This window comes from Pelmatolapia mariae, linkage group LG15 (assembly GCF_036321145.2).
Source record: "Pelmatolapia mariae isolate MD_Pm_ZW linkage group LG15, Pm_UMD_F_2, whole genome shotgun sequence".
Classification (NCBI taxonomy): Eukaryota; Metazoa; Chordata; class Actinopteri; order Cichliformes; family Cichlidae; genus Pelmatolapia; species Pelmatolapia mariae.
The window spans coordinates 28,370,362-28,390,921 of record NC_086240.1 but is presented as its reverse complement, the minus strand read 5'-3'; the positions used below and the strand labels follow the sequence as shown (position 1 = coordinate 28,390,921).

Sequence of the window (20,560 nt, the reverse complement as noted above, 5' to 3'; positions counted from 1 at the left end):
CAGATTTTTGACCCTTTTCAGTCTGGCTTTCAAAAACAGCACTCCACTGAGACTGCTCTCTTAAAAGTCTATAATGATCTATTAATGGCATCTGATGCAGGGAATTGTTCTGTGATCATTTTTGCTTGATCTTAGCGCAGCCTTTGATACCATCGACCACAAAATCCTACTTAACAGGCTTAAGGTTGTGGCTGGTATATCTGGCTCCGCCTTAGACTGGTTTTCTTCCTACTTATCAGATAGGACCTTTTCTGTTAGGACTGATAGGTTTACCTCTAACATTGCTGCCCTAACCTGCGGGTTCCACAGGGTTCAGTTTTAGGTCCATTATTATTTTCTTTTTATATGCTTCCTTTAGCTGGCATTATTCAGTCTTTTAGCGACCTGTCTCATCATTTTTATGCTGATGACATTCAGCTGTATATGTCCTTTAAGCCTCATCAGCTAGATAGGCTGTCCACCCTATAGTCCAGTGCTTAACTCAGGTTTCTGATTGGCTTTCAAGCAACTACCTAGTTCTAAACACGAACAAGACAGAGACCATGATCACAGCTCCTCCTGAACTACATTCTAAAATTAGTCAGGTTCGTGCCTCTTTCTGTCCTTCTGTCAAGTCAAATATTCGAAATCTTGGAGTAATATATGACTCTTCTCTGGGCCTCGACTCTCATGTAAAATCTTTGTCTCGTTCCTGTTTCTTTCACTTAAGAAACATCTCTAAACTGCGACATATGGTCTCTTCAGCTGAACTGGAAAAACTCATTCATGCATTTGTGTCATCACGTTTAGGTTATTACTCATATAGTTAGTGCTGGATCAGGTGACCCTGAATCCTCCCTTAGTTATGTTGCATTAGGCATAGGCTTCTGGGAGACTCCCATGATGCATTGGGTTTTTCCTTTTCAGTCACCTTTTTCACTCACAATGTGTTAATAGACTTCTCTGCACAAAATCATACTTGTTATTAATGTCTGGCTCTCTTCCACAGCATGTCTTCTATCCTGTCTTCCTTCTCTCACCCCAACCAGTCGCAGCGGATGGCCGCCCCTACCTGACCCTGGTTCTGCCGGAGGTTTCTTCCTGTTAAAAGGGAGTTTTTCCTTCCCACTGTTGCCAAAGTGCTTGCTCATAGGGGGTCATTTGATTGTTGGGTTTTTCTCTGTATGTATTATTGTAGGGTCTACCTTACAATATAAAGCGCCTTGAGGCGACTGTTGTTGTGATTTGCCGCTATATAAATAAAATTGAATTGAATTAAAAGTAGTGTAATTCCCTGTTTACCAGCTTGGATAAATCATCTCTGTCTCGCCTCCATGCGATACAAAATGCAGCAGCAAGACTACTAACTCGTTCTAGCAAGCGAGCTCACATTACTCCCATCTTATATTCTTTACATTGGCTCCCAATAGATTTTAGAATTCATTTTAAAATTCTTGTTTTAACATACAGAGCACTAAACGGCCAGGCCCCAGATTATTTATCCAAGCTTCTTATAAAATACACTGCTGCTCGTCATCTCCGCTCACAGACTCAGATTCTGTTGGTTGTTCCCCGTACACGACTGAAGACAAAAGGGGACAGAGCCTTTCAGTCTGTGGCACCAAGGCTGTGGAACAGTTTACCACCACAACTACATTTGGTTGACAATGTGGATTCTTTTAAAAAGCAGTTAAAAACTTTTCTGTTTAAACAAGCCTTTTGCTGATCTACGTATTTTATATTCTTCACATTTTTTAATTTACATTTAAACTTTTACATTGTGTATAATGTCTGTTGAGTGTACTCTTTATTTTAATCTTAGTGTACAGCACTTTGTGACTGCCTATCTGTGAAAAGCACTTAATAAATAAACTTTACTTACTTACTTACTTATATTGGCAATCAGCGGCAGAGAAAAAGAGCTGCACCGAGTGATGGAGGTGATGGAGGTGATGGAGGTCTTCATTTAATAATCAACCGAAATGACAAACAGATCTGTGTGTTGATGGATCAGTTTAGCAGGAGCCATTAAAAATGAATGTGTTGATGAGAGCTGTTAAAAGTTTGGTTTGACTGGATGCAGACCAACTCGTTCTTACAGATGACCTCACTACAGATGACCTCACTAGAGATGACCAGAGTGGAATGCTTGAAGTGTTAGGTGCATCAATGTGCCCATAAATCCAACGTTTTAGTCTCTGGAGCCGACCCTTTACGGCCGCTTGATTACAACTCTTTCACAACGAGATAGGGATGTGTGATGTAGACGTCCAATAAACTCTCACTCACTGACGTCATCTTTAAAGCTCCAATCAGAACGAGAATACTCTTCATTCAAGTCTGAATAGTGACTACATATCCCAGCAGCCACTATGTTCACGTCACATGAAACGCTTCAGTTGGTTTCTGACACTGAAGTACTCTGATGAAGTACTCTGTGTGGTGTGGTGAAGTACTCTGATTTCTGATGAAGTATTCTCATCTGTGTTGAAGTACTCTGATGTGCGATGAAGTACTGTGTGTGATGTTGGAGTACTCTGATGTGTGATGAATTACTCTGGGTGATGTTGAAGTACTCTGATGTGTGATGAAGTACTCTGATGTATGTTGAACTACTCTGTGTGATTAAGTACTCAGATGTATGTTGAAATACTCTGATGTTGTTTTCAGAGGAAGAAGTGAGTATAATTGTGAGCACTATGTTAAAGTAGAAGTACTTTTACTAGAACTACTTTAGTTGAATTTAATTTGAAGTGGGCTGGCTAAGTGAAAGTCTGTCGCAGTACGCTAGTTTAACTAGTACAAAGAACAAATGCAGTTTTTGTACACACTGGTGTAGAGCAGCTCATCGCTCCAACTGTCCTGCAGTCAGAAAACTGAAAGTTTCTTTTTTAAATCTGTTTTTGAATCTTTTCATTTTTAATGTTTTTACTGTGGACACATAAAAAAAACCTGACATTTCCAACACAGACGTGAAAAAACAGTAACTTTTCTGTCATTCGGTTGTTTATCTGTTAATTATTAGGTGTATATGAACGGCCATTCAGGAGCTCCTTATCAGCAGGAGTTCTTCACATGAACACTAGAGGGCTCCATCTGCTCTGGCTGACTGTTGGCTAACAGGTCAGCCTGGCAGCATCTGAGGAAGGGTGATTTTACCTCAGGTCTGTGCTGCTTATGAAGACAGTGTCTTTAATAATGTAATCACTGCAACACCAAACACAGGACCTCTAAGAAAGAACGTCATCATCATCATCGTCGTCCTAAAAGCCCCATGTAAAGTCTTCAATTAATCCAAAATGCTGCAACGAGAGTACTGACAGGGACTAGAAAGAGAGAGCATATTTCTCTTATACTGGCTTCCCTTCATTCTCTCCCTGTTATATCCAGAATTTAAAATCCTGCTCCTCACATACAAGGTCTTGAATAATCAGGCCCCATCTTATCTTAATGACCTTATAGTACCATATCACCCCATTAGAGCACTTCGCTCTCACACTGCAGTTTTACTTTTTGTTACTAGTATTAGTAACAACAAGTATTTAAAAGTAGAATGTGAGGCAGAGCCTTCAGTTTTCAGGCCCCTCTTCTGTGGAACCAGCTTCCTGTTTGGATTTAGGAGACAGACACTATCTCTACTTTTAAGATTAGGCTTCAAACTTTCCTTTTTTCTAAAGCATATAGTTAGGGGTGGATTAGGTGACCTGAATCCTTCCTTAGTTATGCTGCAGTAGGTGCAGGCTGCTGGGGGATTCCAATGATGCACTGGGCGTTTCTTCTTCACTCACTATGTGTCAACAGACCTCTCTGCACTGAATCATACTTGTTGTTAATCTCTGGCTCTCCTCCATAGCATGTCTTTGTCCTGTCTTCCTCCTCCTGGCCCTCCCCTGAGACTGGCTCTGCTGTAGGCTTCTTCATGTTAAAAGGGAGTTTTCCTTCTCACTGTTGCCAAAGTGCTTGCTCATAGTGGGTCATATGATTGTTGGGTCTCAATTGTTGGGTTTTCTCTGTATGTATTATTGTACGGTCTACCTCACCACCTTGAGGCGACTGTTGTGATTTGGTGCTGTATGAATAAAATTAAACTGAATAATAATTTTCTCATTTTTGGGAAACAAACCAAAACAGATGGAGAGAGTCTGACCTCACTGAATGTAAGCTGATCTGGGACCTGTGCACTGGAGCAATAACTGTGAGTGAACCTGGACCAGCACACTCAGAATCAAGCTGGAAGAGAAGAGACCTCTAAAGACCTGCTGAGGACAGACCAGGATCAGAGGACCTTGCGTCCCAGTGCTTTAACCCATGACCATAGCTAAGGGGAACATACACAGTCTTCATGGTTCTGACATGCTATCATGTGATCATACATGTGACCCCAGGTTTAAATGCTGCACAGAAACACAAGTGATGATGGTGGCGGTCATCATACGATCAGTTGTGAGGACAGCTGATGACATGACAGTTTATCAGACTCGGCTGGCTCTGTGCTCAGAGGTTTTCTGCTGCAGCTCACTTCCTGTTCTCTGCTTGCACACAGGAAGCTAAAGTCGCCTTAAAAAGCTGTTGTTGTTGTTGTTGTTGTTGTTGTTGTTGTTGTTGTTGTTGTTGTTGTGAGCTGATGATCGTCAGGCGGCTGATGATGACAAGCACGAGACTGTGAAGTTGAGATTATCAGTTCCTCTCAGCAGGTTTGGACTGAGCAGCTGTCACATTCTTACCTGTGCAGATGATCAGTGTGTCAGCGCATTCAGGTGATACTAAACATAACAGGAGCGCTGTGTGTGCATGTGTCCCTGTGTGTGTGTGTGTGTGTGTGTGTGTGTGTGTGTGTGTGTGTGTGTGTGTGTGTGTGTTTCTTTTTAACTTTATCTGATAGAAACAAGCTCAGATCTGAAAACGAAGCGCGCGTCTGTGCGCGCACACAGGTGACCCGCAGCGTGTGTGCGGAAGTGAGCGCAGTCAGTACCAGCTGTGCGCCGCGCTGTGTGCGGCGGTTCTGGTGTGCTGTCGGTGATTTTCTGGATGGGCTGCTCCCTCTCAGCGGAGGCTCCGGACCGGCGGCCGGAGCAGGAGCAGGAGGAGCAGGAGGAGGAAGAGGATGCGGTGCCGGTGAGTCTGAGCGCGGAGAACCGGGAGGCGATCAAGAGCAGCTGGAAGGAGATCCAGGAGGACATCAGCAGGGTGGGCGTCATCATGTTCGTCAGGTGAGTTCACGCGCGCTCCGCTGTCCCCTGTACCGTCACGCAGGTAGACGTTATGAAGGAGTGTTACGTCAGAGCAGGTATCCTTAACTACCGGTCATAAAGCCGTGTTGAGTTTTAGTTTAAGGGCGAGGATCTCTCAGCTCGCTGATCTGATCTCCCACCAGCCCACAGGCACGGCTGTGACGTCAATTCTGAGTAAAACGACGTTCAGTCAGAAAACAGTGGCGATTATCGTTCAGATGATCAGATTATTGTAAACAATGCGGTTTTTTTTTTAATGCAGCAAGGTTTGATTGACAGCTCATCACCAAACAGCGGGCATGCGCAGGTCTGAAAGACTTTCTGGTTCTGATGCAGGTGAGTGCCTCAGAGTCAGAGGTCATGTGTCAAAGGTCACGGGAGGTCATGTTCTACTTTCTGGAGTCTGAGAAAACTGTGCAGAGGTTAGAAGAACCCTGACAGGAAGTGGGCTGGAGCTGGTTTGGTTGCTGAGCCTGAGTTTGCAGTGGGTGGAGGTCCTCCTCTCCTCTGCGAGATGGAGCAGGGCCGGGCAGAGCCACAGTGTTTGGGCTCAGGTGTGCTGTTTGCCTGCAGACTGATGTTACTGATGTTCATGCAAAGCAGCTGCGGCGAGCCGCTCTGCAGTCTCAGCCGCTCTCTGTGGTTTGTGCTCAGCTGTCTGTTTTCACCTTGTGTTTGTGTGTGAAAGTTCACCTCAGCACAGCACAGAGGACTGTGAGTAATGAGGACGTGACCTTTCTGCAGCTGCAGGTTCACTGACTGTTAGCCCTTTGTTAGCTTATCAGACATCAGAGCAGCGCTCACACCAACCATTTAACTCCACCCCCACCCTCTTCCAGGCTGTTTGAGACTCACCCGGAGTGCAAAGATGCCTTCTTCACCTTCAGAGACCTGAATGATGTGAACGCCCTGAGGGCGAGCAAAGAGCTGAAAGCCCACGGCCTCAGGTTACACACACACACACACACACACACACACACACACACACGCACATGCACACACACACACACTTTAAGTGAGAGCTGAGCAGTGTAACTGTGAGTGAGGGGAAAGTTTGTGACCAATCAGAAACAGGGACAGATGTGCTAACAGCTGATCAGCTGATTTCACAAATGACATAAAACACTAATATTAGTCAAATGAGGCGTCAAACATAAATACCACCTCTGTTGGACTTATAAATAAAGTTCTTTTGAAGCCAGGAAGGATGTGAGGGTGGTGCTAATCTAATGTCGTACACAATAACAAGAGGTAGATGTTGTTATCAGTCATAAAGACTCGCATCCATTTTTATCTCTGAAACTGAAACACTTTGTTAAACTGTGGGGGAAAGGAAATATAAAACTGTACTCTCACCTCCTGCTGTAACATTTTGTATGAGGGCTGCGATGAGGGCTCAAGATATATTTATTATTGCCTCTGATCAGTTTTATCGCAATCATACAGAAGCATGAACTTAACCTTTCATTTCATTAAAACACAGCCCAGAGGGCCGGTTAGCTGACAGCTAGCCTCAAAAGCTGCCTGTGACTCCTGCAGGGTCTCTGGTTTTAGCAGGGCCTCTTGCTGACTGGTTTTGTCCTCTGCTCTCTCTGCAGGATCATGTACATCATCGAGAAGACGGTCGCCAGGATCGACCAGGACGACCGTCTGGACCAGCTGATCCTGGATCTGGGCAGGAAGCATTACCAGTACAAAGCCCTGCCAAAATACTATGATGTCAGTGTGAAGCCGAGCACAGTGGTGGAGATTTGTTTCCACTCAGCTGTGACATTAGTTCAGTCTACACTGGTCATCCTCAGCCGAGCCTGCTCACACACGTCTGGCAATTCTTGTCAGTTTTCTGAGCTTTGGGCAGATTGAAAGCTATAGGAGGGTTGTAGAAGAGCTGTAGAAGAGCTGGAGGAGTATTGTAGGACAGCTGTAGGAGGACTGTAGGAGGGTTGTAGCAGAGCTGGAGGAGGACTGTAGGAGGGTTGTAGAAGAGCTGTAGGACAGCTGTAATAGGGTTGCAGAAGAGCTGTAGGACAGCTGTAGGTGGACTGTACAACGGCTGTACTAGGACTGTAGGAGGGTTGTAGAATAGCTGTATGACAGCTGTTGGAGAGTTGTAGGACGGCTGTAAGAGGGTTGTAGAAGAGCTGTAGGAGGGTTGTAGGACGGTTGTATTGGAGATTATGTATCGGAATTTCAGGAGCAGGACCATGCCTCCAAACACGCTCCTTCCGGCTGTCATCTGTATAGGTTCCCCCAGTTCTGCAAGCTGATCATTCTCGTTTACGTGCAAACAGGGTCCATTCTCGGCGGATTCCTTTAAACACAGCTTTCTCACAGGAGTAACATAATTTTACTCACCCTTCCATTCACTACAATCGTCCTGTCGTCTGTCAGCGCATCAGATGAACAACTACTCAAGCTCTGCGTCCATCGTTTTTCCTCCGGCAAACCAAGAAACACACCGAACGTCACGGCGAGAGACCGAATGCTGACGACCCTCTAGCAGTTTTCTCGCCACCCGACATATGGTCTGCCACGTCGATCCATCCAGTTGTCGTATCTCCGCTAAATTCAGTTATGAAATAACGCCAGTTCTATATTCCTCCATAGCAAATGCAGTACAGAGTTGCCAGGTTCCCAGCCTCTTCCCTCCTTCACAAATTCTGCTGTTAACCTCAGCACCGAGTTGCCAGGTCTCCAGCCTCTCATCCCTCCTTGGCTAAACTTCCTTTATCCTCATTCAAAAAAGCAGCATCAAGCTTTTTGACCATTGAGTTGCCAGGTTCTCAGCATAGCTTAAAAAAAAAAGGCACAGAGTTGCCAGTACTCCACCCCTCCGTAGCGAATGCAGCATGCTTTGGCACAGAGTTGCCAGGTTCTCAGCCACTCATCCCTGCTTCGCAAAATTCTGCAGCAAACCCTGGCACCGGGTTGCCAGGTTCCTTTATCCCTCATTTGCAAAAGCAGCAGCAGCTTTTCTACCATTGGGTTGGCAGTTCTCAGTGTAGACAAAATAAATTACTTAATTAATTAAATTAAACGGCACCAGGTTGCCAGGTTTTCCTTCATCACCCATTTGCAATGCAGCATCTAGCTTCCCTACTACTGAACTGCCAGTTTCTCTGCATCCATCATGGCAAAACGCAGCATGAATCCTTCTAGCCCCGATACCAAGTTCTCATTTCTCATTTGGAAAATGGACAGTTTCTCTGCATGGGAAAAAAAAAAAGGCACTGGGTTGCCAGGTTTGTCCTTTATCGCTTATTTACAAAAGCAGCCGCAAGCCTTCTACCAACGCCTTGCCGGTTTCCTTTGCCGGTCCTTCCCTCATATCCAATCGCACCAGCAAGCTTTTCTACGAATGAGTCGCCAGTTTCCCTTTCCCGTATCCCATATTGGCAAAATGCAGCAGCATGCTTTTGGCACCGGGATGCCAGGTTCTCTTCCTCTATCCCTCCTATGCAAATACAGAAGCAAGCTTTGGCACCGAGATGCCAGCCTCTATCCCTCCTATCCCAATACAGTAGCAAGCTTTGGCACCGGGATGCCAGCTTCTCTTCCTCTATCCCTCCTATGCAAATACAGTAGCAAGATAAAGAAGAACCAGGCACCGAGTTGCCTGGTTCTTCTTTATCCCTCACTCGCATACTCAGCAGCAAGCTTTCTAATATAGAGTTGCCAGTTTCTCTGCATTTATCACAGCAAAAGCAGTGGTGAATCCTTTTACCACTGGGACGCCAGCTTCTCCACATCTAGCCCTTATATGCTAAGCAGCAGATATTCCTTTCAGCACCAAAACGCCAGGTTCTCTGTCTCTATTCCTCATTTGCAAATGCAGAAAACGTTCTTTGCACCGAGATGCCAGGTTCCGTTCCCTAAGTAGCTTAAGTAGCTTACCTTTCCGTTACTGGATTGGCAGCTTCCGCCATCAATCACTCGCAAAAAACCCAAAACATTCCTTTCACCAGGATGCCAGTTTCTCCCTTTACGTCTAGTCTTCCACAAGACGTAGCAGCAAACTGTTCCGGCACCGAGATGTCAGTTTCTCTGCCATCTTTCCTGCCTTCACAAAGCACTGACGAACCTTCGTGGCACTGGGATGCCAGGTTCTGTCCTCTATCGCTCCTTTTAAGACATCCAAACTGCGCCGTGTGCATAATTCTTCATGGCATTCCTTCACTTCTCACGTGCTTTTGCAAGCATTATCTAGCATCCACCCTCGACACAATCATTCAAGACTACGTCTAAACAGCTCATCATCTCCCACGAAGTTCAGTGGACTTGCCCTCTGCTCTCTGACGATTTTGGGGGTTATTATTATAGAAGATGACTTTCCTCTAATCAGTCTTTCAATTCATCAACCCTTCCCAAGCTGCCGCTGTCACTTCTGTTCATTTCAGAAATAAGCACAATAGTTATCACTACCTTATCTGAAGTAATTAACCAGCTAAGCACCCCCTCTCCATCTTCTGCTCAAAGACAAGCTCACGCAAGCCTTACGAACCTCCAAGCCTCACCTCAAATCTCGAAATCCAGCATACTTCTCTGTCAGAGCTTCAGTTTAAAGTTGAGCCATGTCACTACCCGATTGAGGGTTCCCCTCATTCGCCTATTAAGATTTCCGTTGTTCTCAATTTCCTTTGACCTCTTCTCCTGCCGTTCCTTCCTAATTGTCCGAGCTGATCCACTCCACTCCATGGAATCTTCGACTACCTTATCGAGAGCTGTTCAGCTTCGCTAGCCTGCTACCAGTTATTTTCCTCTTCTTTGGGTGGCGAGGCCACTCGGCGTTCGCTCTCCCTACGCTTGCCTCTGTCCTGTTCTCCTTCTCTCACCCCAACCGGTCGCGGCAGATTGCTGCACCTCCCTGAGCCTGGTTCTGCCAGAGGTTTCTTCCTGTTAAAAGGGAGTTTTTCCTTCCCACCGTCGCCAAAGTGCTTGCTCATAGGGGGTCATACAGTTGGTGGGTTTTTCCTCTAGACATCATTGTAGGGTCTCAAGGCATCTGTCACCGTGGTTCGGTGCCATATAAATAAGTTGAATTGAAAATCGAATTATTCTCGCTGAGGTCGTCGACCCTCGTAATGCACAGTTATTACCATTTTCAGGGGATGCCTTCTTTGGGGATCTGCCAGGCCCAGGAGCCATTGCCAGTCCCCTTCGAGGCCTTCCCCGCAGCTCAATTCATGTCAAAGCATTCACTTTTACCTACTAAAACGCTGTCAAACCTAAAATGAGGATGTGGGCCCAGCTAGTGAATTGGAGATTATGTATCAGAATTTCAGGAGCAGGACCACGCCTCCAAACATGCTCCTTCCGGCTGTCATCTATATAGGTTCCCCCAGTTCTGCAAGCTGATCATTCTCGTTTACGTGCCCCACCCTCCCTCCCTCCTTGTTCTCCATTCTTTAACTTCTTCACTTCTATTTAGTACATGGGGATCTGCCAGGCCCGGGAACCATCGCCAGTCCCCTTCGAGGCCTTCCCCAAACCGCAGCTCAATTCATGTCAAAGCATTCACTTTTACCTACTAAAACGCTGTCAAACCTAAAATGAGGACGTGGGCCCAGCTAGTAAATGAGGGTTGTAGAATAGCTGTATTACAGCTGTAGGAGGGTTGTAGGACGACTGTAGGAGGGTTACAAGATGGCTGTATAACAGCTATAGGACGGGTGTAGAATGGGTGTAGGACGGGTGTATAGGGCTTTGGAGTTGATGTCACGCCGCAATGCATTGTGGGAGCGCGGCGCCATTTTCGGGGTCTACAAATCAAAACAAACACACTGTGTTGGAACGACGACTACAAGAAAGATGCTTAAAAGCAGCTCAAAAGAGAATGGACTGTATAGAGACCGATTGCGTTCAGAGGCGAAGCAGCGGTACTTGCAGAAAATAGCGTGCATTGGAAATGTGGACCCGTATGAAATACGGCCGTGGAGTAGAAACCCTGAAGACCAACCGCTATTGACGTAGCCTGACATATTTTCGTACCTTGTCTGTGGAGTCAGCGCGTACAAGTCATCATTCAAACAAAGGTAAGTCAGCTCGAGTACTGCGTGTGAAATGCGTTTGATTTCCCTCCAAACATTCAGATTAGTGCAAGCATAAATTCATTCATGAGGGGGAAATTACAGTGAGAACATGTGGAGGCTCTGTTAGAGGGATAACATAGTGAGTTCAGTGCATTGATGTGACATTGTCCTGAAGGATTTAGTTATTCTTTATGGTTAAAGAAATTGCAATGATTTATTCATATTTATTATAAATAATTCTAATTATACATCTTGCTTCAATATTTGTATCTTGTGTCACTAAAAATACATTTTATTTTAATTTTATACATTGATTAATGACCTGCAGAATCTCCTTATCATATTAAGTGATTCATAATTGTCACTTTATGCTTTCTCCATCTTGAAAGTGATTACATCCTTGCATTACATACTTTAGTTTCATTTTCTGCAGGCAGGTTTCTGAGAGAGAACAGGCAGATTTAGAATATAACATGCAGCGTTCTATAGATGGATGCATAAAAAAATGAAAAATTACATGTACGTGCTAACTTTCTAAACACTTTGTTACATTTATGATAAAGTAGATAAAACACTTATGTCAGCCTTGGCTCATAGTTCTTGTCTTTAAATTAACTTTGTCTGTGTGTGTTTCAGGTACTGCACTCTCAAAGACTGAATGAACCAGCATTGCAGCCATGGGTCACTGCGAGCATAACAGGGAAGGTTGAAGCCGGCCACTGCACCTGTATGGCCTGAGTTGCGGAGACCTGCAGCCATGTCGCTGCTCTTCTGTTTAATGTAGAAGCAACAGTGCGGAGCCGTGGCACAAGGACTGTTACAGATGAACCTGCATACTGGGTTTTGCTGGGTAATGTGACCAAGATACACTCAGTGGTTGGCCATAAGATAGACTTCTCCTCTTCAGCTGCCCAAAAAAAGGCTCTTGATCAAAACATAAACAGACCATCCGTATTGAAAGGTAAAAGGAGCCGTCCTCAAAAAAGAAAAATCCCACCTGCTACTGTGGAGGAGTTGTCACTGCTATAATGCCATAATGTTTTATCTAGGGGTCTAGATTTATGCCTGTAGTGCACTGCCATGTAAATAATTTGCATTTACTGAATATGTACTGACTGAGTACCACTGTTCAAAAATTGAATAAAGAAACAAACTAATTTTTGCCTTTTTTTTTTTTATTAAAACAACTTTATAGAACATCACATCAGTTACAATGTAGAATCCATGTCATTTATAGTTTACAAATGACAAAATGATAAAATCATGACAGTGTTTACATGATATCACCCACTACTAACACTACTTAATTTACTGTATCTTTTGAAAAAGAAAAAATACCGCTATTTATACAGCAAAAGACTTAAGAATATTTAACAGGAGCAAGTTTCATTTTTCCCTGGTTTTACTACCACACTGTTCAACAAACGCAGCAAACTTTCACCATCTTATCCAGGAGGGTCACCTCTTCACCCTCACATGGAAGAAGTAATCTGATTGGCATGGTGGTATGTTTGAAGCAGGTCCCTTGTGTAGCACTGGAACTCAGTCACGATGTGTTTCATCCATTTCATAGGCTGGTTTGCCTGCAATAATGCCAAATAATTAGCAACTCTATAAATAGAAGGTAGTTCTACAAAATCACTCAGTAGGATGTTTGTTCTAATTTGCTATGACCTCAGAGTGCATCGGAAATAAAACTAATAGGCTATAAAGAGTGATATGAACATATTTAGAACTTACCGGAATGAAAATATCTGGAGCACACCAACAGATATTTGGAGATGGAAGAGAACTGGATATCAGCCCGTCTCACAGCTGCTATCCAGGCTAGATGCCTTCGTTTGGTAACGTCGATACACGAGCTCCCTCATGTTGCTTCCAGGTTGAGAAAGAATGAAAAGATAAACCATTTTCAAGCTTATTCTCTTGCCAGTCGTGCGATTGAACATTGCAGCTGACCACACAGCAATTAGAACCATGGCTGTTGTGTGTGCCTTCGCTCCTTTTTCGCTTGCGCTTTGTTTTGACCCCGAAAATGGCGCATCAGGCCAAAATCCTTTCCACGCCCACCCCCGTGACATCACGTTCCAAAGCCCTATAGCAGCTGTAGGACGGGTGTAGGATAACTGTAGGAGGGCTGTAGGATGTCTTGATGCATGCTCAATCATCCAAGTAAGTAAATCTCCAAAAGTTGATTCTGTTCATCTGGACGTAGCGTTTTGTGGGAGAAACGTTTCGTCATTCATCTTCAGTCTCAGCTGACTCCAGGTTTCCCCAATCTTATAAACAGTACATTTGCATAATGACTGAAACCAGCCCACTGAAGGAACAATGGGCTGGGAGGTCAGTTCCTTAATCTTAATTATGCAAATTCTCATGACCATTGATCAATAACCACTGACCAAAACCTGATCAAAGCCCACTGATCAATGCCCATGAGTACCATTCACAGAGAGTTGGGGAATGGCTGCAATCACAGCATTGTAAGATGGCGAAAGATGTACCCTTAGGCCCCCTCCTCGATTCAGAGATGGTCTTTCCCTTTTCACGTAAATGGCCTCCTTGACTCCGCGCTCAAACCAGCGTTCCTCCCTGTCCAAGATGTGTACCTCCTCATCATTGAAAGAGTGTCCACTGGCCTGTAGGTGTAAATAGACTGCAGAGTCCTGGGGTCCGTTCTTCGTACCTCGCTAAGTAAGTTAGCCGGATTTGATTGTTGACGATTTCACGTGATGTTGGATCATTCGGTTCTCCGAAGCTCATCCGGGACTTGTTGTCATAGCAACAGATCCGTAAGCGTAAACCTGCTTGGGAGCAGGCTTACTTTATGTAAACAAGATTAGATCGCGGCCACTCAGGTATGTCCACTGCATGTATACGAAAGCAACAGCGATATTTCGCCACTGTTTTACCATAAATAAATATTATCAATGTAACTAAAGATAATGCAGTATTTGATTCTTTCATTGATTTCATACAGATACATACAGGTCATTTCCGAAAAAAAGGGAAATGTACTATTAATCATTCTATGTCATGTAGTAGATTATGTCAGATGTAATTCATATTTTAGGGTAGTAATAGTAAATTACTACGTGCAATCAAGATGAGAGACCACGGCTATAAAAGCGAAGGTGGATTTGGGAAGTCTGTCGCAGCCATGTCCTGTCCGTTTGTACGCGAGCAACCCATTGCGGAAGGTGCAAGATTGATAAGGAGAGTTTTCAGAATTCAGCGTATATTGCGGGATAGACGGGATATATATATATATATATATATATATATATATATATATATTTCACCCCAAGTCCAGCACCCTGAGGCTGTATGCTAAGCGGAAGGAAGGGGGCCGGGGACTGGTGAGTGTCAGCACCACAGTCCAGGATGAGACAAGAAACATCCACGAATACATCACGAAGATGGCCCCAACTGACAGTGTGCTCAGTGAATACCTCAGGCAGCAGAAACCCAAGAAAGAGGAGGAAGGCGAGGAACCATCATGGAAGGACAGGCCCCTGCACGGTATGTACCACCGGCAGATAGAGGAGGTGGCTGATATCCAGAAATCCTACCAGTGGCTGGACAAAGCTGGACTGAAAGACAGCACAGAGGCACTAATCATGGCAGCACAAGAACAAGCTCTGAGTACAAGATCCATAGAGGCTGGGGTCTATCACACCAGGCAAGACCCCAGGTGCAGGCTGTGTAAAGATGCCCCAGAAACAATCCAGCACATAACAGCAGGGTGCAAGATGCTAGCAGGCAAGGCATACATGGAACGCCATAACCAAGTGGCCGGCATAGTGTACAGGAACATCTGTGCCGAGTATAACCTGGAAGTCCCGAGGTCAAAATGGGAGATGCCCCCAAGGGTGATGGAGAATGACCGAGCTAAGATCCTGTGGGACTTCCAGATACAGACGGACAAAATGGTGGTGGCTAACCAACCGGACATAGTGGTGGTAGACAAACAGGAGAAGACGGCCGTAGTGATCGATGTAGCGGTTCCGAATGACAGCAACATCAGAAAGAAGGAACACGAGAAGCTGGAGAAATACCAAGGGCTCAGAGAAGAGCTCGAGAGAATGTGGAGGGTGAAGGTAACGGTGGTCCCCGTGGTAATCGGAGCACTAGGTGCGGTGACTCCCAAGCTAGGCGAGTGGCTCCAGCAGATCCCGGGAACAACATCGGAGATCTCTGTCCAGAAGAGCGCAGTCCTGGGAACAGCTAAGATACTGTGCAGGACCCTCAAGCTCCCAGGCCTCTGGTAGAGGACCCGAGCTTGAAGGATAAACCGCCCGTAGGGGCGTGCTGGGTGTTATATATATATATATATATATATATAAATATATATATCTCAACTTACTGTGCGTGCTTCAGTCACCCCTTGCATGGGAACAGGTAGAAGTGATGGAGTGTTATGTAAAACTACACACAAAAAACCCCACAATGTCAATAAATGTCACAGTACAAAAAGCATTTTAATTAAGGCAACAACCAAATATTTTACATTGTACAAATAGCACCAGTTATGAAGGTGCTGCTACCGCACCCCGGCTGCTGGTCTAAGGAAGAGCTGCCCCCAGGGATGCCCTCCACAATGGGTCTGGTGGCATTCAACCCTAGGGCCAGCTCCTCTGCCGGGGTGTGACGAGGGGGTGCAGGACCACCACCTGTCTTTATTTGCTCTGCCCTTTTCTTGGTTGCTGTTATAAACAAACAAACAGATTATTTCAGGGTCTCTTTTCAGGAGACAAAAAGCAATATAAGTGATAAATATTACCATTCTGTAGAATATTCTTATATTTCACTTTTACTTGTTCCCATGTTCTAGTGGGTCCTGTTGTGGCTCTAATGTGAAAGAGGATATAATGTAATATAATATAATAAATTACTTAAGAGTTTAATTTGTCAGCAACTTTCTGACAGCCCTCTCTCCTTGCTTTTGCAGCCTTTGCAGTGTTCCCTTGCGTTTTAATTAAACTCTGAAACTCCTGAAATCCCTCAATCAAGAGTTCTTGCTCTGCTGCCGTAAAATACTGAGCGCGCTCCTTCGACATCTTCGCCGACCAATCACAGGGTTGCCGATCAATGTTTCTACTATCGATGCGTAGCCCCTTTTAAGCCACCCAGTGATCTCAGATTACTTCATCCAGCTATACTAATCGTCAACAACAGGTGTGTTCGGAGAACCGGATTAGCGAGCTCAAAGTTAGTGCGATGATTTGATCTTGGATGTGTCATTTGATCTTGGATGTAGTAAGCGAGGTACAAAGAACGGACCCCTGGTCTGACGAGGTAGCTCGTCTGTGTTGTGCCATCCGCTTCGCCAGAGGTTGTTTGGTTTCCCTAATGTATAAATCCTGGCAATCCTCCTGGCACTTAACAGCGTACACTATGTTACTCTGTTTGTGTCGGGGGACCCGATCCTTGGGGTGGACCAATTTTTGGCACAGCGTGTTTTGGGGTTTAAAAGCCACAGAAACCCGGTGTTTAGAAAAAATGCGTCTCAACTGCTCCGATACTCCTGACACATACGGGATCACTACAGGTTTTCGCTTAGGCAGCGGTTGTCCTTCTCTCTTGGATCAGCTGGAGCTTTCTTTTGGCACCTTCCCAGCTTTGACAAAAGTCCAGCTGGGATAACCACATTTACTCAGGGCCTTCTTGATGTGCTGTTCTTCTGCTTCCCTGGCCGCTGTGTCTGTGGTGATGGTGTTCGCTCGGTGTTGTTCGCTCTGTGTTGTAAGAACTGACCTCCCAGCCCATTGTTCCTTCATTGGGCTTCAGTGGGCTGGTTTCAGTCATTATGCAATGTACTGTTTATAAGATTGGGGAAACCTGCAGTCAGCTGAGACTGAAGAAGTCACTTGGATGAGTGATAAAACATTTCTCCCACAAAACGCTACGTCCAGATGAATAGAATCAACTTTTGGAGGGTTGTAGGAGGACTGTAGGACTGCTTTAGGATGGCTCTAGGAGAGTTGTAAGAAAGTTGTAATAGGGCTCAGGTGGAGAAAGGCCTTTTTTTTCTGGTTTATCTTGTCACGCTCTGTGGAAACATCAAACTGCTCTACTCTTAACTCCACCCACCCAGAGCTGCATGTGTGTGCTCATCAAACAAACCCTTTCTCTGTCTGTCCAGCTCATAGGGGAAGAGTTCATCCACGCAATCCATCCGGTCCTGCAGGAGCGCTGGACTTCAGACCTGGAGGAGGCTTGGAAGGTAAACAGAGGTGACGTTTACGGATTCTTCAGAGCAAGCAGAGAAAAGTTAACCTCATCATACAGATGATGATTAAACATGTGATTTATTGCTTCAAGAACCTGAACATATAAACAACCAGAGGAGAAACAGATGAGATCTCTGCTGAAGCCTGAAGCTGACGATAGCTTCAATAAAAACTGCAAATCAGAATGAAGAGCCTGTTTTCTTATTGGCCAACTTCTGGAAGCCTGTAGAGGGGCTGTCTCTATCTGTCATGAAAGAAGAGAAAGACATTTTAAATAGGGCAGGCTTTACATTCAGTCCACAGTGTTCTCATTCAGGCTGACCTCTGGACTCGTTCTGTCCTGTTTCAGTTGTGCGTGCATCTTTGTCCTGCTGAGGACCCAGTTTGGTCCAAACTGGAGCTGTGGGACAGACGGCCGCATGCTGACTCCACAATACTTTGTAGACAGAGAAGCTCATGTCATCATCATCATGGCTCCTCCAGCGTGCTCACAGCTGTTAGGAGGGAATGTGTGAAATCTTTGCCAAGTCAGACATGTGGCTCATAAAGAGTCAGATTTCCACACCGGGAAAGGGAAAGCAGAGTCAGGTCGGTCCTTGAGGAAATGACTGAAAAAATCCAAAGTGATAGTCTGAACAGTGTTACTTGATTGCAAGTGGAGTTATGCAATGGGGGACGCGAAGTAACAAGGCCTGGGTGAGTCCAGTACAGTAAAGGCAGGCAGGTGAGGTTGGAGAAAGAAGACTGAGAGTTCACCGGCTGTTGAAGTGCGAATGCGATCAGCGTCCAAGTGAGTGAAGCTATTGCAGGATTGTAAGGAGAGTCAGGAAACAAGTGGGTTAGCAGACAATCTGGCAAAGGCTGGTTGTTAACTCTGATCTTAAATAAAGCCAACTCAGTCAGTCTCAGGTGGTGATCCTGGGAGGAGCAATGAGGGCTCCGCCCCAAGGGGAGGAGCAGACACTGTGGAAAATTACCATGACTCACCCAGCCCATGACAAAAGTTTATAGTGAGCTGTATGTGAGGCCGGACACTAAGGATGGAGAAAAGGATGGAGCTGGAAAGCATGTGCATGGAGTGAGGAGAGTGTGGTGAAAAGATGCAAGGAGGAATCTGAGGAGCTGATGAATGTAGGAAGTGCAGAGAATTAGTAAGGAGGCAACTATGAAGAGGATGAAGAGGTAAAGGAGGTTGGTCCAGAGGACACACCTGTGCAGGTAAGGAGACGTCTGGGAGAGAGGGTGGTGGAGGGTTTAACACAGTCCTGGAGAGTTAGAGGATGTAGGAGGAATGAAGAAGAAGTGTACTGCTTCTGATCAAGAACATGATGAAGGAACTACAGTGGGATGATGAGCCATGAAGATGGGAAAGCTCTGTGTCACACCTGAGCTTGTGCTCCTGTCTGCTTCTTACCCTCTGAACTCGTACATGGCAGTAGCAGTGGACTTTCACAGGGCTGTGCGTTTATTTGGTTATCAGAAATGTCGGTAACCTTTCTAATACGAAAACTGTAGCTTCTCCCACTGAAGGACTTCAAATCTGCTCCAGCTGTTCTCTCAGCCTGTAGTACTTCTCCCTTTCTGACGTCACTGTTAGGTGGAATTGCCACACTCATCACAGTGGTGATAAATGTGGCAATTCCAGGAAACAGTTGCACTCTTATGTGTCTCTCTGCAACTTCCTCCCCCCACTCCTCCCCCTGTCTGCTCTCAGACCACCGAAAAACAAAGAAACAGCAAGAAATGAATTAAGCAGAAAAATTAACAACAAAAAGTGAAAAAAAAAACCCCACTTTAATCTGTTGTTACCTGTCGTCCACCTGGCCCTTAATTACTAGCATTTAAACTTATGAAAAAGGGAAATACATTTCATAATTTAACCTGGAGAAATAGTTTACTGCTTTATAAGAAAGCTCTCCGTGAAGCTAGAACATCTTGCTATATATCACTGATTGAAGAAAATAAGAACAACCATAGGTTTCTCATAGGCACTGTAGCCAGGTTGACAAACAGTCAGAGCACTGCTGAGCCAACCATTCCTTCTCACAAGCCAACCGGTCGCTGCAGATGGTCGCCCCTCCCCGAACCTGGTTCTGCTGTTGGTTTGTTCCTGTTAAAAGGGAGTTTTTCCAAAATGCTTGCTCATAGGGGCTCATATGATTGTAAGGTCTAACGTAAAATATAAAGCACCTTGAGGTGACTGCTGTTGTGATTTGGCGCTGTATAATTAAAATTAAATTTGTCTTTTCTTTGCCACAGGACCTTAGGCCTGATGTTCTACGTTTTAGCTCTACTTTTTGGTTGGTTGTGCTGAACTGTCTCCGGGTCACCTTTGTGCTGCCTGCAAAGATGGATAGAGCAGTGATAACATCACCATGCTGGCAACAAAGACAGCCTGGCTGTGACGAGCTTCCTCTGATCTGACCTCTGCTTTCTGAGAAAATGAAAGAAACTCGTAGAAATAAAGAAACAGAAAATTAACTGTTCATATTCCAGAGAGTTTTGCATAAATGAAGATGTCAGTTTGTTGGGATGACCTCAGCTGATGATTGGACTGTGTAAATATCAGCAGCAGGTTTAACGCTGTGCTTTCAAACCTGCTGTAACAGGACCAGGCTCATGTTTGAATGTTTATCTGCAGTCCTGTGTTTACCTCATTTACCTGCACAGTTCAGCTTGCTTGGGCCTGCAGACTCATGCTGCCCCCTGCTGGTCATTGCACAAACCCTGCCGTCTGTGTTGACCCTTTTTCACGACTCTTCTCTTTCCTGCAGACTCTGTTCCTGTACATCACTCGCACCATGAAGAAAGGCTACCAGCAGGCCCAGAGGAGCCACAGCAGCAGCTGAGAGCAGCTCGTCCCGTCACGTGACTTCAGCAGCTCAGCACGGAGTCTTTAAATGAGAAGTTGTGTAGTGAAAATGTTGTTTTCAGCTCTCATGTGTAACTGTATGAATGTTTAACAGCTCTGAGCTGTGGGCTTTTATTTTGAAAGCGAATAAACATCATGTGACCTTTTACACGACGAGGAGATCTTTTATGCGCCTGTTTGTACACGATCTGAGTATGAGCGGAGTCACGTGTTGTG

The 20,560-nt window shown here is 45.1% G+C and overlaps 2 protein-coding genes across 2 annotated transcripts in view; one reads left to right on the top strand and one right to left on the bottom strand.

Moving 5' to 3' along the window:
• The window catches only part of LOC134642742 (tumor necrosis factor alpha-induced protein 2-like), a 47,998-nt gene extending 44,098 nt beyond the window's left edge, over positions 1-3,900 (bottom strand). Inside the window, 1 exon segment of the mRNA XM_065471974.1 lies at positions 3,783-3,900. Within this exon segment, the coding sequence (XP_065328046.1) occupies positions 3,783-3,900 (118 nt within the window).
• A 1,065-nt stretch (positions 3,901-4,965) lies between these two features.
• LOC134643807 (neuroglobin-like) lies at positions 4,966-20,407 on the top strand. The gene is made up of 5 exons (XM_063496378.1): positions 4,966-5,189; positions 6,050-6,157; positions 6,809-6,929; positions 17,385-17,465; positions 20,247-20,407. The coding sequence occupies exons 1-5, from the start codon at positions 5,008-5,010 to the stop codon at positions 20,319-20,321; spliced, it is 567 nt and encodes a 188-aa protein (XP_063352448.1). The 5' UTR covers positions 4,966-5,007; the 3' UTR covers positions 20,322-20,407.
• The last annotated feature ends 153 nt before the right edge of the window (positions 20,408-20,560 follow it).